General features: G+C 42.3%; 1 protein-coding gene across 2 annotated transcripts; it reads right to left on the bottom strand.

The window, feature by feature from the left end:
* Positions 1–9,289: 9,289 nt before the first annotated feature.
* On the bottom strand, positions 9,290–15,433 carry LOC143715223 (4-galactosyl-N-acetylglucosaminide 3-alpha-L-fucosyltransferase 9-like). Of its 2 annotated transcripts, XR_013195690.1 has the most exons (3): positions 15,295–15,433; positions 12,254–13,893; positions 9,290–12,168 (listed from the first exon to the last, which is right to left on the bottom strand). XR_013195690.1 is itself a non-coding variant. In XM_077206866.1 (2 exons), the coding sequence occupies exon 2, from the start codon at positions 13,883–13,885 to the stop codon at positions 12,785–12,787; it is 1,101 nt and encodes a 366-aa protein (XP_077062981.1). In that variant the 5' UTR covers positions 13,886–13,893; positions 15,295–15,433; the 3' UTR covers positions 9,290–12,784. The 2 variants fall into 2 exon arrangements, 1 of the variants encoding a protein (XP_077062981.1); XM_077206866.1 differs by having other exon boundaries at positions 9,290–13,893.
* Between the last annotated feature and the right edge of the window lie 1,509 nt (positions 15,434–16,942).

Below are 16,942 nucleotides of genomic sequence, written 5' to 3'. Positions count from 1 at the left end.
CACATATGTAGGGACCATAACTCCGGGCGAGGATGCCAAATCAAGCCCTTTGCCTGAGAGAGGAGGTCTCTCCTCACCGGTATCGGCCACGGGGCAGTGCTGGTCAGCTGCATCAGGACTGGGAACCAGGTTTGGTTCGTCCATAGCGGAGCCACGAGCAGCACTGGGCATCCATTTTCCCTGATTCGTTCCAGCACTTGAGGCAGGAGTGAGACGGGGGGAAAAGCATAGAGTGGGCGTCGGGGCCATACGTGGGCCAGCGCATCCCTGCTCTTGGAGAAAAAGTTCGGACAGTGAGCGTTTTCCTGGGACGCGAACAGGTCCACCTGCGCTCTGCCGAATGTCTCCAACAGCAGTTGGATCGCCTGCGGGTGCAGCGACCATTCCCCTGCTGGGACATTGTTTCTGGACAGTCTGTCTGGTCCCAGATTCAGGTGACCAGGCACATGCGCTGCTTTCAGTGAAAGCAGGTTGTGCTGAGCCCAGTCCAGGAGGCGTTTCGTCAGCCTGTAAAGGCTTCGGGACCTGACGGCGCCCTGGTGATTTATGTACGCCACCACTGACATGTTGTCCGACCGGACTAAGACGTGGCGGCCTTTTTTCTGGGGACAAAAGCGCCTTAGCGCATTGTCTACTGCCAGCATTTCTAGACAGTTTATGTGTAGGAGCTTCTCCCGTTCTGACCACTGGCCAAAGAACGGTCTGCCCTCGAGCAGCGCTCCCCATCCCGAGGTGGAGGCGTCCGTGGACACCACTATCACACTCGAGGGAGTCCCCAGACTCACGCCTGACTGGTACCAGTCGGCTTTTTTCCAAGGTTTCAGAGCCGAGACGCATTTCCTGTCGACCCTGAGGCGAAACAGACCAGCTGCCCAAGCCCCGGGCGGAACTCGTGCTTTCAGCCATAACTGCAGTGGGCGCATGCGAAGCAGGCCCAGCTGAAGTACTGAGGATGCTGAGGCCATGAGGCCCAGCATTTTCTGAAACCGTTTGAGCGGGACTATAGAGCCGCGGCGGAAGGATTTCACGGCGCGCTGAATGTTCAGTCCTCGCTCCGGCGACAGACGTGCTGTCATAGACAGCAAGTCCATCACTGTTCCCAGAAAAGAGATTTTCTGGCTGGGAGACAGGGAACCATTCGCCCAATTGACTGTGAGACCCAAATTCTCGAGATGCTCGAGTAAAACGGTCTTGTGTTCTATGAGCTCTGATCGTGATCGAGCTAGAATCAACCAGTCGTCCAAGTAGTTCAAAATTCGCATGCCCTGAAGTCTCAGGGGTGCGAGAGCCGCGTCCATGCGCTTCGTGAATATACGGGGTGCTGGGGACAGGCCGAACGGTAGGACTGTGTATTGATATGCCTGGCCCTCGAAGGCGAATCTCAAGAATCGCCTGTGACGTGACGCAATCTGTATTTGGAAATAGGCGTCTTTCATATCTATTGACATGAACCAGTCTCCCTGGCGCACGTGCGCGAGGATTTTGCTGGTTGTCAGCATTTTGAACTTGCGTTTCAGAAGCGCTTTGTTCAATTGTCGCAGATCTAGAATGGGTCTGAGACCCCCGTCTTTTTTCGGTACCAGAAAATATCTGCTGTATACACCCCCTTCGCTCTGAGCCTGAGATAAAGGTTCTATGGCCCCTTTGCTCCGTAGTTTTGCTATTTCGGTTCGAAGTAGATGAGATACTTCGTTGTCCACCGTTGTTTCGACACGTGCCGTGCAATGGCGGGGACGTCGAGCGAACTGTAGCGAATAGCCTCTCTTTATAGTGTTCAACACCCATTCTGATACCCCGGGAAGCATTGCCCATGCATTCGCGTGGATAGCTAGAGGCAGAATGATATCCGGGCTCTGGCCGCGGCACAGCGGCGGCTGCAGAGCTTCGGTGTGCTGAGACATGAACACTGTGTTTAAAGTGTGCGAGGCAGGGGGCGCGCCGATCACGGCGGGCAGCCTGTTCGCACTCGCTTTCTCTATGACAAATTGTGGAGAGAGAACGAGCGGGACAAACCCCGTAGGGTTCAGCGTGTCTGTGAGTGAATGTGGGCGCGGGACAGCGGGCACATTTACTGCACTGAAAACACCGTCGGCTTGCGCTGACTGAATATGTGTTGGTTTCGTTTTTACAGAAACCGTGGGACACGCACTGTGTAGTGTTTGTGGGCACTGTGTCGTGGGCACATTCACTACGTTTGCACAATCGACATGAGTCGATTTTATTTGTGCTAGCCCTGAACTGTGGCGGGCTGTGTCTGCGTGTAGGAATGGGCACTGTGATGTGGGCATTCTTACAACACTCATAACGCCATCGGCTATGGCCGGGACACCAGAAAATACACTCTTTATTGGATTTATCTGGGTCGCCGTAAAAATGGCGTTAATGTGCAGGCAAGCGGGCTGTGGTACCGGCTTGTTTACTGCGAAATACACTGGAACAGTCACATTGTTTGGAACTGAACGAGCGAGAGGTTTCGGCGGAGTCTGGCCGCGGCGTGACTTAAACACCGTGGGTATTAGCTGACTGTATGTGTGTTGGTTTCGTTTTACAGAAAACGTGGCACATGCAGTGTGTAGTGTTTGTGGGCACTGGGTTGTGGGCACATTCACTACATTTAATGCACAATTGACATGAGTCGATTTCATATGTGCGAGCCCTGCACTGTGGCGGGCTGTGTTTGTGTGTAGAAATGAACACTGGGCTGTGGGCATTTTTATTACTCATAACACCATCGGCTATGGCCGGAATACCAGAAAATACATTGCTTATATGATTTTTCTGGGTCGCCGTGGAAACGGCATTTGTGTGCAGGCAAGCGGGCCATGGTACCGGCTTGTTTACTGCAAAATACACTGGAACAGTCACATTTTCTTGGAACTGAACGAGCGAAAAGTATCAGTGTAAGTCTGGCCGCGGCGAGAATAAATTTTATCTGCTGCGAGAGCTGGGATCGAACACGGATCTCCCGTGCGATGGCTTTAGGTTTCCCCACTGAGCCACAGGGCGAAACGACAACAGCTTAAAATAGCTCGAGCAGATAATAGAGCGTCATCACAGTTTTGTGTGTGTTGGCGTTTGTTTGCAGGCGTGCGTGTTATACAACAGGCTCATTGCTGCAATATTGACATTTTCAGCTGCTCAAACTAAGAGGAGCTGAGAAATGTTTGAGAAATTGGAGATTGGTCCGGCCTCGGCGGGACTAAAAATACACTCTTTCCTCATTTCGCCAGTGACGCATGCCCACGGGGGGCGGGGGCGGGGTAGCTTTCTTATAACGTAAAGAAAGCTAGCCGCGGTTTTGATGCTGGCCCGTTTCCCTGACGACTCGCGGGCAGAAGGGGGAGATCCACAGAGCTCGCCCAATCCTCACTGTCCAACGCGGGGATATGGCAGCTGGCCTCCTCTACAGATGCAGCTATCTCGTCGTCATTAATGGCGGAAGCGGCGGCGCGGCGGCCGTTGTCCGTCAGTGAGCGACTCGATTGAAGCTGGTGAAGCTGGCGGGCGAACCGGCGAGCTTTCACGGCTGGAGAAGGATCGGGGACCCGCTGAGAACGGCGCTTTGCGGCGCGGCACTACAGCGGGCGGGAGTCTCACTCACCATGGCAATAGCTGGCCTCCTCTACCGATGCAGCTATCTTGTCGTCACTAATGGCGGAAGCGGCGGCGCGCGGCGGCCGCTGTCCGTCAGTGAGCGACTCGATTGAAGCTGGTGAAGCTGGCGGGCGAACCAGCGAGCTTTCACGGGCGGGAGAAGGCTCGAGGACCCGCTGAATACGGCGCTTTGCGGCGCGGCACTACAGCAGGCGGGAGTGCAGACTCGGAGAAAAAATGCCAGGCAAGTCCTCAGAGTCACCATGGCAATAGTTCCACAGGAACGAAGCGTCTTCAAAAAGACTGCTCTTTTAGATAAAGAGAGAGAGAGAGAGAGAGAGAGAGAGAGTGTGAGTCGCGACGGCGAACACACACTCTAGCAGTGAAAAAGGATATTAACGCCGGAAAGCGTAGCAGGTACGGCGGCTGAAGGCGGCGAGGTGAAGGCCAGCGACTTCAGGCTCCAAGGCTCGTCCCGCAGAAGGCTTACTATCAGACGGCGCGGCTTCTCACTCCGGATCCAGCGATGCAGTAGTGCTTCGCTGAAGAGATGAAAATCAGTTTGTATCAGCCTGTCGAGCGTATTTATAGGCCAAGGCCACGCCTATTCTGGCGGGACGCGACGAAATGGGCGCGAAGCACCCCCATTGGATGTCACGTCACGCAGGGCCTCTCTCGATAGGCTTGCTGCTGTTGTCGCAGGGCAGCCAATAGGCGCGCGAGCCGTCTTGCCTATGTCTGCACGCTGCCGCACAGCGTTTTACATTAATTAAAATTAAAGGATAATTTTTGGCTTCAATATCTCGTGGAAAAGAGGTTTTCCTCATAGCGTAAGATATTACGCAGTACGAGAGATACTCTCGTAAGAGAACTAACTTTAGCTGGAAAAAACATTTTTCAAGAGCCACTATAAAACCAAACCAATCTCTGTTACCTTAAATTATATGTTTATCTCTGTAAAGCTGCTTTGAAACAATCTACATTGTTAAAAGCGCTATATAAATGAGGATTACTTGACTTGACTTGACTACTATGCAAACAATACTGTCAAGTATCTAGTAGCAATTGCGCCCTATGGTTTGGTTATGTACATTTCAGAGGCTTACGATGGCAAATGTAGCGATAGATTCATCACACAGAACTCTGGGTTTCTCGACCATTTGCGTGCTGGAGATGAGGTGATGGGGGACCGTGGCTTCACCATCAGAGATCTGCTAGAGGAACGGAATGTTCGTTTGATCATGCCAGCGTTCACGCGCAAGAAATGCCAGCTGACAAATGAGCAGGTCACTCGCACAAGACGCATTGCTAATGTCCGCATACACATTGAGCGAGCAATCAGACGTCGTAAGGTGTACAAGATCCTCTCTCTCAAACTGTGCCTATTCATTTTGTCCCTAAAATCGACAGATTACTAAAAATCTGTGCAGCACTCGTAAATCTGCGAGGAGAGCTTAGGCCTATTTCTAGAACATAGACACCATATCTTACACAATCAGCTTGAGCTTAAATGTTCAATTCTCTCTATAACTTTATCAACTGTATAAACCAATACACAACTTTTACTTGCACTGATTTTTTTTTCTAAACTGTTGTAATTATTCTAATTTGTTTTGATTATTTTAATTTCTTCTATGTAAAGCACTTTGAATTACCATTGTGTATGAAATGTGCTATATAAATAAACTTGCCTTGCCTTGATATACCAACACCTTTTCTTTTAGTTGTTGTTTCATAGACAGCTATTTTGTTTTTGCTGTGTAAATTTAAATTCTTAATATTTTTCAATCTCGTAATATTCTGCAAAAGAGAGAAGTGTGTGTACTTTCACAGTATAGTATTGCTATTTTTATTTAATGAAATGTTCTGAATACAACTGTTAACCAAATCTGCAAATGACACATTAATTTATTCTTATTAATAAATTCAAAAGCCAATGACTAAGTGTCTAATATGTTTTTATTCAGTGTGGATTTTTTTATAAATAAATATTTTAAATCAAGGCTACTGTGAAGCAACACATACAGAACATGAATGACACACAGTAAACATTTCAGTTTAGTACATTTATTAATTAATAAAAAATATACAATAATACACAATACAGTAATACATTTTGTGCCCTTAATTGTCCTAACTTTACTGACCTTCCACAAAAGTGCTGCTGCATGACTACAAGAGCGTCCTGGCCCTGCTATACATGAACAACCCGCTGTCTGTACTTCACCTGCCACTCAAACTAGCACCCAAGCCTTATGATGTGTTACGTGCAAACTCTGGCTCGGCTCAATGTCAGTTTTTAGATACGCAAGGTCGTTTCCGACGTCCTTAAACAACACTCGACCGACTTTATCACTGTGTAGATATTGATATGCCTCTGAGCTTTTCAGGTTGCTCATCGCCTTACCATCACAGGCTACTGAATCTACAAAATAGCTAGAAATGTTACCATAAGTGATACGAGGCCACTTCTTCACGTCATCCTCCCAACCATCTACCGCGGATGGTAAAAGTACATTTATATAACCTTTTTTAATTTCGTTGAGGTTGTGTTCCCACATCATTAAGTTTGGATTGCTAAATCTTGAATGACGGTCAACTAATGAATGAATGAGTGTCAACTCCTGCTTGTTTACTTCGAGCCGGAAGTCGCGCCCACTTTTGACGCAATGCCTCATGGGACGTAGGAAACTTGTGGATAGCGAGTCAACCAGACAAGAAAACGTATCGGACCCATTTGAATGCTGCACATAATGCTGTATTTTAAAGCGATATGGAAGAGATTAGTAGGAGGAACGGTTGTCTGCCGAGAAACTGCCGCTTTATCGAGCTCAAGAGCTCTGGCCGAGCTGTGATATAAACAAAACGCTATTGGCTATTAAAAAAAAAGGAGTGGACCTTTTGGATATGTCCTGCCCTGTCTCCCTGTTTCAGTGGAAGTTACATCAACACATTTCAATGCTGTGCATTTCAATGCACTTCGCTGGGCCTTTATGTGTTGAGCAAACTGCATAATATACATGAAGAGGACTATATGTAGAATTTAGAAACCCATGTTATAGTGACACCTGGCCGTTAAGTGAACTGCAGACAGCAACTTATTGCGTACACACATAGCCTTGGGAAGGTTACTTTAAAAATGTATTCCTTTACAGTTACAAATTACTTCATTATTCAGTAATGTAATCCAAGTACCACAATATGAAAGTAATGTAATCTGATTCATTTTGGATTACTTCAAGGTCACATTTATAAATAAAGTCAAGCAAGAAGAAATATAATTTTTTTAAAAACTTATTTATTAAGAATTTGGTCCAGTGTAAAATATTTGCAAAATATAAACTATTTAAGAAAATGTAATATAGCTGTAAGTAACTATGTTGTAGCTAAATGCTCAGTTAATATGAAACCAGAATTTACACAACAGAAATGTTTCTTTAACAGGAAAATAGAAAATACAAATTATTTTTTTTCCTCAAGCAAATATAATAAAACAGATTATTAAGCAAATATATCCATCTAAAAAAAGGCCTCATAGCTGTAACTGTTTCAAATTTTTTTTGCAAATATGAAACTGGAATTTTTACATAACATCAAACAACTAAAAGTATAGGATTCCAAATTACTGAAAAGTTTAATCTATTAAATATTGCTGTAGTCTTTTGGCAGCATTTGGCATACGTAATGAAAGACAGAATGTGCATTCAAACTGTTCTTTCAGTTTGGGCAAAACCTTCTGTTGTAACGGAGGAGGACTTGACAATTCTCAACACTAAGAATATTTGTAGATCTCATTACAAGACTAATTAAACCCTATGTAACATTACTATTGAAATTGATTTCTAGACATAGTAATGTTTTGTTTTTTTGTTTTTTTACACGCATGTCCCACCCAGTTTTTAAAACAAACTTACACCACTGGAATGAACGGTCTCCATTAGAGGATATCCTCCATATCCTTTTTCAATTACAAGGTCAATATTTATTTTCACTAATGAGAAAACAACGAATTATCCCTGAATTTATATGGAACTAAGCTTTAGAAGCTTTGCATCTTTATTCTCCTCCCCGTTACGTTGCATTCGGAGGTCGACTATTTTTGACTGACAAATACCGGCAGCCGGTGTTGTGCCGAATTTTGACCCTCGCCAAATTAATACCCCCCTAGCATTGGTAGGTTTAGGGATTGGTTGTGGGGGAGGGGTTAGGATTAGGGGTGGGGTTAGGATTAGGCAATCAGGTACTAACTTCAACGAGGGGGGTAATAATTTGGCAGGGGCTCGAAATTCGGCACAACCCCGGAAACAACAATAGCTACAGTGAGTTGTTCAAAACCTTTCTTTTTAGTGAACTCTGTGTACACAAACAATGTTCTCAATGCTCGAGTTCATGTGTAGAAGCCCTGGTGATACTTCGAGCAAATTTTCATGTTGTGTCGAACCGTCTTGCTGTTTTAAAAGGGCGATTTTGATGCTATCATAGTAGTGCCCCTAGCACTCTCATTCAAATTGAGCGAAAACGAAAATACGGTCAATCTTAAAAGTGGCGTTTCCACCCTAATTATGCTTTTAAACTAAAGTTTGACTCTGGTAGATTCCCAAAAAGACCCTATGTCGACATTTTGGCGAGAGTATACAGTACGCTTTAAGTTGTTTGTCATGGTTGTAAAAAACAATGGCTATCTGAACATCTTTGCAAGCGCAAACCAGTACAAACAACAGCAATTCCTGTTCCCTTTACGCAATTATACTACAAATCATGCGTAGTTGCCCTGTTACCAAGACAAAAGGTTAAAAAAGGATTGTATTTTTTCCCGAAATCTAAGCTTTTTTTTAACAACAAAGACTCATTTGCTGAGTTTCAACAAAGTTCTATGATAAAATGAATGACATGTTTATGACTTAGGTCAGAATCAGGTAAATCGCAATCATTTAAACACAGAACAAATGATCGACTATTTTATCTGTGCACTGCTTGGTGGCGTTCAACCACGTCGTTCAACAACTGCATACAGTATTGTGGACTAATGTAAAGTAGTACACCAGCATGGCACCTCTGGTTGAGCATTTATTTACAACAATGACATGTTAAATGTGTACTTCTTTAACCAGAATAAGTCTCTCTTTATGACACGTGCCTCGCCCATGGGTGGCACTGAATACCTTCCACCTGACTGCAACCTGGCATTCAGATCTGCCTCCATTTAGTTAAAGGGTAAGTTCGGCGTTTTACAAGTAAAGCCCTGTTTTAAGATCGTTTCTGTTTAAATTGAATGGTTAAAATTAAAATTTGGACACATGCTGCTGTCCCGTTACACAGGACAGGACCATTCTGAATCAATGGTTCGGAGCGTGTATGAAACTGCCAGAGTCACGTGATTCCAGTAAACGAGGCTTCATTACCTCATAACTGTTTCGAAACGTTTAGAAATTTCAATGGTTCACCGCTGGGGGAAAATCTCTGTCAGTGTCAACCCATGAAGGATTCACTGAGAACCATGAACAATGGTTCATGTCTCTGGGTTTAACCTGATCTCTGATCAGTTTTATACATTTGTAGATGTTTTAATTAGACTAATTTAATTAAATTAGTATAATTAAAATGAATAATGGTAGTTAATTGTATTTTATTGGCCTGTTTAGCTGAGTCATTCATAGAACAAACAAAACAAACCATGATAATTGACAAAACAACATATAGCCACTTAATTTTATTAGATGATTAGATAATCGCATTTGAAAAATGGTACTTTAAAAAACAAATTGCAATAGATAGGTAAAAAGTGTATTCATGCATGTTTTCCCCGGGTTTTTGTTACATTTAAACTGTTCTGACCACTAGGGGTCACCATGTAGACCTTGGTATGGGATTGTTTCGAAGCCACGACAACATATATATATATGTATATACACTAGATGTCGCTTTGGCTATGGCAGTTCAATTCCGTAACATTCAATATCATAAAACACATTCTCACTTGTGAAATGTAATCCCTTGCTGTCTGGTTTTTAGATTTCGTTCATGTGAACATCCATACGCAGCACAAAAGACCGGCATCATCCATGAATTCGAAGTACAGGCGGAGATAGCAGCGTTACCTAGCTACTTGCAATGACAAGACCCCTGTTCCAAGATGGCTGTTTTGACGCATGCTTAGAACCCCAAGGCAACATCTTGTGTATATATCTATGCCTCGACAATATTACAAATTTACTTCAACTGTTTCAGTGTTCCACGAAGCCTCAATCTACCCACCACTAGCTGTGGTCAGTTGAATCCAAGTTTTAGCATGTTTTTGGGAAAAACGGACATTGAGTCCTCAGTTCCAAAGACAAAAGGGACCACGACCATCCAGGCTTTCATCTGCGACAGGTGCAGAGGCAAAAATCTGTCATGGTACGGAGGTGCATCAGTGCAAACGGTAGAGGTGACTTGCATGTGTGTGAAGGTACCATTGATGTGGAAGTCAGTGGCAGTTGCTGGTCTTTCAAAGAGGGGAAGCTGTATTAATGAATGAATGAACAAACAATCTAAAAAAAGATATTAAACTCGATGGAGGAAATTTGGGAATTAGGTTAAACTGAAACAAGGAATGTGGTGTATAATTGTGTGAAATGTATGATGAACATTGGTTAGCAATTTCGCCAAGCAAATACCAAGAAATAGGTTGAAGCAGTTTGTCTTTCTACTGCACATGCAAAATCCACCATGGGACTGAGCTCGAATAGCTTCAGCGTCAGCGACTTTTTATAGTACAAAATCGCTGTCAATCAAAAGGAGATGCAGTCTTTGGACAGACCCTCCAATCATCACACAGAAGCCCGGAGTCCAGCCCCACCCACTCCTCCATTCAAAACAGACCCTCCAATCATCACGCAGAAGCCCAGAGTCCAGCCCCACCCACTCCTCCATTCACAACAGACCCTCAAATCATCACGCAGAAGCCCGGAGTCCAGCCCCACCCACTCCTCCATTCACAACAGACCCTCGAATCATCACGCAGAAGCCCAGAGTCCAGCCCCACCCACTCCTCCATTCACAACAGACCCTCCAATCATCACGCAGAAGCCCAGAGTCCAGCCCCACCCACTCCTCCATTCACAACAGACCCTTCAATCATCACGCAGAAGCCCGGAGTCCAGCCCCGCCCACTCCTCCATTCACAACAGACCCTCCAATCATCACGCAGAAGCCCAGAGTCCAGCCCCACCCACTCCTCCATTCACAACAGACCCTCCAATCATCACGCAGAAGCCCGGAGTCCAGCCCCGCCCACTCCTCCATTCACAACAGACCCTCCAATCATCATGCAGAAGCCCGGAGTCCAGCTCCGCAGATAAATCGCAGATTAATCCAATGTAAATTTATCCAATGCAGATTTATCCAATCCAATATCCAATTTATCTAGTTTCGAAGTACTGAAAAAAAAACTGTTCAAAGCAGCCTCATTGAAGTCAGAGGACGCTCGGCTTCAACAGGGAAATGCACTGTGACTCCGGGAATGTATGAGAAGGAAATCGACTCAGCCGATCTGCTGTATGAAGCTGATTCTGAACGAACTCGTCTTCGAGATGAACCTGTTCTAACGCATTTTTAGTCATTAAAATGTTAACACAATAGTAAATATTTGACCATTCAATTTTTAACATTATAGGGGAAGCCGAGCTTCCCTACAGTGACATTTACTATCATCAAGATGACATCTTTCCTGGGAGGCAAGACAATGCCAGGCCTTTTCTGCCCATGCTAAAACACAGTGGTAGAGAAGCTGTGCTTGACTGCCTGCAGTCCAGATCTGTATCTTATTGAAAATGTATGACCCATTATGAAAAGGAGAATCAGATTATGACGACCAAATACTGTTTGGAAGCTGTTTTGTATCAGGCGATATTGGGCCAAAAATTAAACTTGCAAAACTGCAACAATTAGTATTCTCAATTACCATATGATTAAAAAGTGCATTTAAAAGGAACGTTGAATTGACAGTGGTAAACATACATGCCTCTGTCCCAACTTTTTTGTTACAGCCATCAAAATTTGTTTATATTTACAAAATACATTCAAATTAATCAGTGAAAACATTGAAAGTCTAATGTTTGTAGTTTAAAAGTTAAGGAGAAATAATAAAATCACAGATTCTTGATCTAGAAACAGGAAATCTGGAAAACAAATTCTGCTCATTGTTCCAGTGTGACAAATAAAACATTTCTTAACACCAAATTCATCAAAATCTCATTGTTCCACTGTGACAAATAAAAAATTGCTTAACACCAAATTCATCAAAATCTTTAACACTGCGGGACTTTTAGGCATTAAAAAAGACAAATCTGATAAATGTAAAGACAAAGAAAAAACGAATAGCTTTCGTTTGAAAACAAAACAGTCAGTTGGAACATTAAACAAATGTATTGACTCACTTCCTGCTCTCCTGTTGGTCGCTGCATTGATTTGCTGCTCATTTGCATAAAGTGTAACTCTTCAACTTTGTCACTGTGCCAACCTTCGATTTTGCCACTGGAAACCAGAAGCTTTCAATGAAAAATGATTGATATGCAGTCTGACTTTCCGGATGTTCTGCAAGAAAAATCTCAAACAATGAACAAACTTGTACTTTTTTTGGCACATGTCTGATCTAGTTAATCAAGGTCTGCGGGTTTACCTGACAGTGACATCTAGCCTGCATCTTACTGGGATGAAAATGTGGCTAAAAAAAACAAATGTAACAAGGTCTGTGAAATCAACGAAACTTGTGCATTTGTCTTTGACTCTTTCTAACAAGAAATGAGTGGTGAGAAAATTAGAAATTTAGACTTCCTTTTATAAGCACCGGTTATGCCGAGTGCTCTCCGAGATGAGTGAAGGCAGGATCCATGTGCAGGAGAACTTTATTAAGATAATAATAACCAAAGTGAACCAGGGAGAACCGAGAACCTCAACAAAACAGGAGTCATGCCACCATCTTTCATAAATACAGAACAATAAACCAACACAAAAAGATTTAGTTTTTTTCTTCATAATTTATCCAGATTATAAAATCATCTGAACAGAACTACAACCATCTTCACTTTTTGAGTGATCATCAAAATACTTCAATTTGTTACAAACTCTAGATGTATCAGATGTAACAAGATATTCTATTCTATAAACTTTCATATAGTACATGGTACCCTGATCATGTAACAAAATCTCTTTAATTGAAATACCACTCATAAATATCATGGGCTTCTTTATATTCTCTGTGTCGTGCTATATGGTCACATGCAGTGCAGATAGCCAGAATAAACTCTTGGGTTTGTAGTATTAAATGAGGAGTTGGAGAGAGATATTTCCTCCAGTTAAAGAACCTGCGATATGCTTCTTCGTCCTTGTCCAGCTGAAGAAGATATTCTGCTAGTGACTTTGCATCTGGGAAGTCATTCACATGAATGAAGGCATCGCCGGGAACAAAGTTTTCATAGTTTTTTCTGGGAGGACCCAGAACCACAGGGACGGTTCCTGCAGCAAGCGGCCCATTTATCTTCTCAGTGATGTAGTCCTTGTGGATGGAGTTCTCAAAGGAAAGGTAAAACTTGCAGCTTGCTAGGGTAGGATAGTATTCGTCATAACCAAGAAATGTAGCATAAGCCTTTCCGAACATATGCACTTGGATGTGTTTGCTGAGTTCTTGGTAAAACTGGTTCCTTGTGCCGACCCCTGTAAAGGCAGCATTGTTACTCACAATCCAACACACCAGTTTGTCCTTTTTGGGAATTACAAACTCCTCATCTGGTTTCTTTCTGGTGATCAATTTCAGCCGTACAGGAATATCAGCATCTTGTCTGTAGCTGAGAGTGAGATTGAACAGGTTTTCCAGTCCTGGTATTTTCTGAGTGTTGGTCGGTGATTCCAAATGTAACCAAATCCACCTCTGGAACGGAGGACGGGGAGATGGAGGAAGGTTCCTCAAGTCCCAACTGATGCCCCTGTGATAAACTATGACAGCGTCTGCATTGCTGTAGAGCGATCTATCATCCGTCAACTGACAACCATCGATATTGTAAAACTTTTTGCAATCACTGAAGTCAAACCTGTAATTTTCAGGCCAGACCCATAGTAGAAGAACAGGTTTGTCTTCTACTGCAACAGTAAGAGAGCTCTTGCTCTCAGGAGACTTGTTTTGTTCAGGTATAGGAAGTGTAATTGGGCAGTTTTTATTGGGTGGAAACCAGAAAAACATCATCAGAGAGATTACACCACCCACCGTCACAATTAGACCCAGACGATACAGCATTGAGCAAATTGTGCTTGGCATTTTCTGATCTGAAGAGAATTATTGAAAAAAAGTGATAATTTGCTTTCACAGACAAGAACAAACATAAATTCCTCAATACAATGACTACAATATGTTCACAGCTCTGTGTGAGACAATAGCTTATGGAGGACCAGGAGTGCCACTTAAAAATAAAATGAAGATTCAATATATCAATTTAATAATTCAAACATAAAAATGTATATAAATAAATCACTTTTAAATGGACAAATTAATAGACATTTTTAAAGTTGTTTATTTAATTCGTGTTTTTAAATGTATTGCAATAAAGCCATAAAACAATAAATAAATAAACAAACATTTTAAATGTATAAATAAATAGACGGATTTAAAATTGTTTATTTAATTCATGTTTTTAAACGTAGGTTAATAAAACAATAAAAAGTACTTTAATAAATCATTTTAAAGGCACATGTTAAATCGCTTTTTTAAAGCATTTGGCAAACCATTTCTCTATCTATTTGCCAATGCTTTTCTTTGTCGGTTTGCCAAAATGCTTTTCTTTATCCATTTGTCAATGGAGTTTAAAAATGCCATTGGACAGTACACACGTGGGAGCAATTAATCACCTTTCCCCTGTCTCCCACTTTTAAATGTAACACGCACTGTCATTGGACAGTTAGAGAGACCATACGTCATATGCGGGAGTTTGAAGACGGGTTCGAGCCAGGTTCGAGCCGAGGCGAGCGACGCAAAATGGCAGGTGAATCTGAATGTGTTTTCAGAGGGATTGCGGATGATTTGTGTCTTTAGCTGATTTCTGCGGAAGAAATTCTCCTCTCGATTATCATTTTATATATAGAAGAGTATCACAGTTGAGGGAAGACGTTGCAAACGCAGTGGATAATTGTGGTTGTTTTGTGATAAGTGGATTTCCGACAAAGAAAAGCATTTGGCAAATAGATAGAGAAATGGTTTGCCAAATGCTTTAAAAAAAAGCGATTTAACATGTGCCTTTAAAATGATCTATTAAAGTAATTTTTATTGTTTTATTAATCTACGTTTAAAAACATGAATTAAATAAACAATTTTAAATGTGTCTATTTATTTATACATTTAAAATGTTTTTATTTATTTATTGTTTTATGGTTTTATTGCAATACATTTAAAAACACGAATTAAATAAACTTTAAAAATGTCTATTAATTTGTCCATTTAAAAGTGATTTATTTATATACATTTTTATGTTTGAATTATTAAATTTATATATTGAATCTTCATTTTATTTTAAAGTGGCACTCCTGGTCCTCCATAATAGCTACAGCTATTTGAAAATGAATAATTGCCTTAATAAAAAAATAAAACTAAAACTTGAGTTTTATTGGGTTTAAATAAGCCATGTAAACTTTTTGAAATTACATTTTTTTAAGTTAATGCAGTTAATTCCTCACCTGATTAAAGGAGATATAAAATGTGCAGTTCGGCGTCGCATAAAAAAGCCAGCGTCTCAGGATTACTTGAGATGACTTGAAGGAAAGAAGGAAGAGAGATGACTTCTGTGAAAAGAATGGGAAAAAAAAGTTGTTGTATGGGCTTTTCAACACAGGTGTGACTTACCAGTGCTTTAGAAGAGATACAGTATACATATGACACTGACCAATCACAATTCACTATGCAAATATAACTATGACACCATCCCTCCAGGCATTTGGTAATCTAACCAAACCAGATAATCAAGATTTGCCCAGCACAATAGGCACCAACTCTAGCAACTGCAGCAAGTCTCATGTTTAAAGCATACACAGTTGAGTGCTGGATCATGTGTATTGCTGAGAGGCCTGGCCAGGGAGGAGAAAGGAAACCTGAGTACAACACAGGGCCGGCGCTAGCCATTTGGGTGCCCTAAGCACAAATGCTTGGTGGTGGTGGTGGTGGTGGTGGTGGTGGTGGTGGTGGTGGTGCCCCCCCCCCCCCACTCCCCCCAAATATTTTTTAAGAAATATTTGTTATTTATATATAAAATAGTTAAATGTATATATAATATAAATTATATATAAATAAATACAGTATATACATGCAAATATTTCTTAAATACGTGCATGTGTGTGTGTATTTATATATACAAAATAATTATACACAGCACACACAGATATATCATGTAGACACAAACTTTTGTTTTGGATGCGATTAATCTTTTCCCAGCCCTAATAATTTGACAACTCTGTGAATATGAAAATATACAAACACTGAGATTGTGGGGTTTTTTTCTAATTGCAGTTTCACCAAAAGATGTCGCCCTTGGGCCTTGGACTATGAACCTCTTGAAAATGACCGCATTATCCGCATAGAACAACAACGAAAAAACGTATCTAAGCGGTCTTCCTTTTCTTCTCAAACAAACTAACTTCATCTTAAACAGCCCAAGTTTCAAAATTTCCCGGGGGAGAAACCCCCGGACCCCAGTTAAAATAAAATATTAAACATGCAGGGCTAAAAAAGCCTGTCCCGGATCATTTGCACTTCTAGCGACGCCCCCCTGGACATGCATACACGACGCAAGGGCGCCCGCGCTACAAAACTAACATTTTTATTTAAAACATTGTCTTACCTGCAAGCGACGCGCGAGTATCATCCCGCTAACTCTTCTTTTTCCTTTTTTCCGCCCCCGACTCTTGGTGCCTTTTCGAGACCATTCTGAGGTCGGTGTCTGCCAAATTTGACATTGATTGAGGCATAATCGAACAGACCACTGAGAGGTGGGGAAGGGGGGGCACCAGAGGGAGACTGGCACAGGAGATTCACCTTTTTCTCGACTAATTTGGTCTAGGCCTATATTACTTTTGTATTGCTTTTGTATATTAACATGCTTTAGACATGTTTTATTTGTTATTTATACTTGTAGCCTATTGTGATGATTTTTCACGACCCAGATTTTTTGGTGCCCCCCCCAAGCACTTGGTGCCCTACGCGCAGTCCGTGATGTGCGTGTGCGGAGCGCCGGCCCTGGCAACATATGCAGTTACTTAAAGGTGGTCTAAAGCGATGTCGGGTGACGTTACTTCTTGTTGACATTCGAGGATTGTTAAACAAAACGAAGGC

This window comes from Siphateles boraxobius, unplaced genomic scaffold (assembly GCF_051911475.1).
Source record: "Siphateles boraxobius isolate OS27281-9 unplaced genomic scaffold, OSU_SipBor_1 57, whole genome shotgun sequence".
NCBI classification, from domain to species: domain Eukaryota; kingdom Metazoa; phylum Chordata; class Actinopteri; order Cypriniformes; family Leuciscidae; genus Siphateles; species Siphateles boraxobius.
The sequence above is the reverse complement of the archived record's forward strand: the minus strand, read 5'-3'. Positions and strand labels throughout refer to the sequence as shown.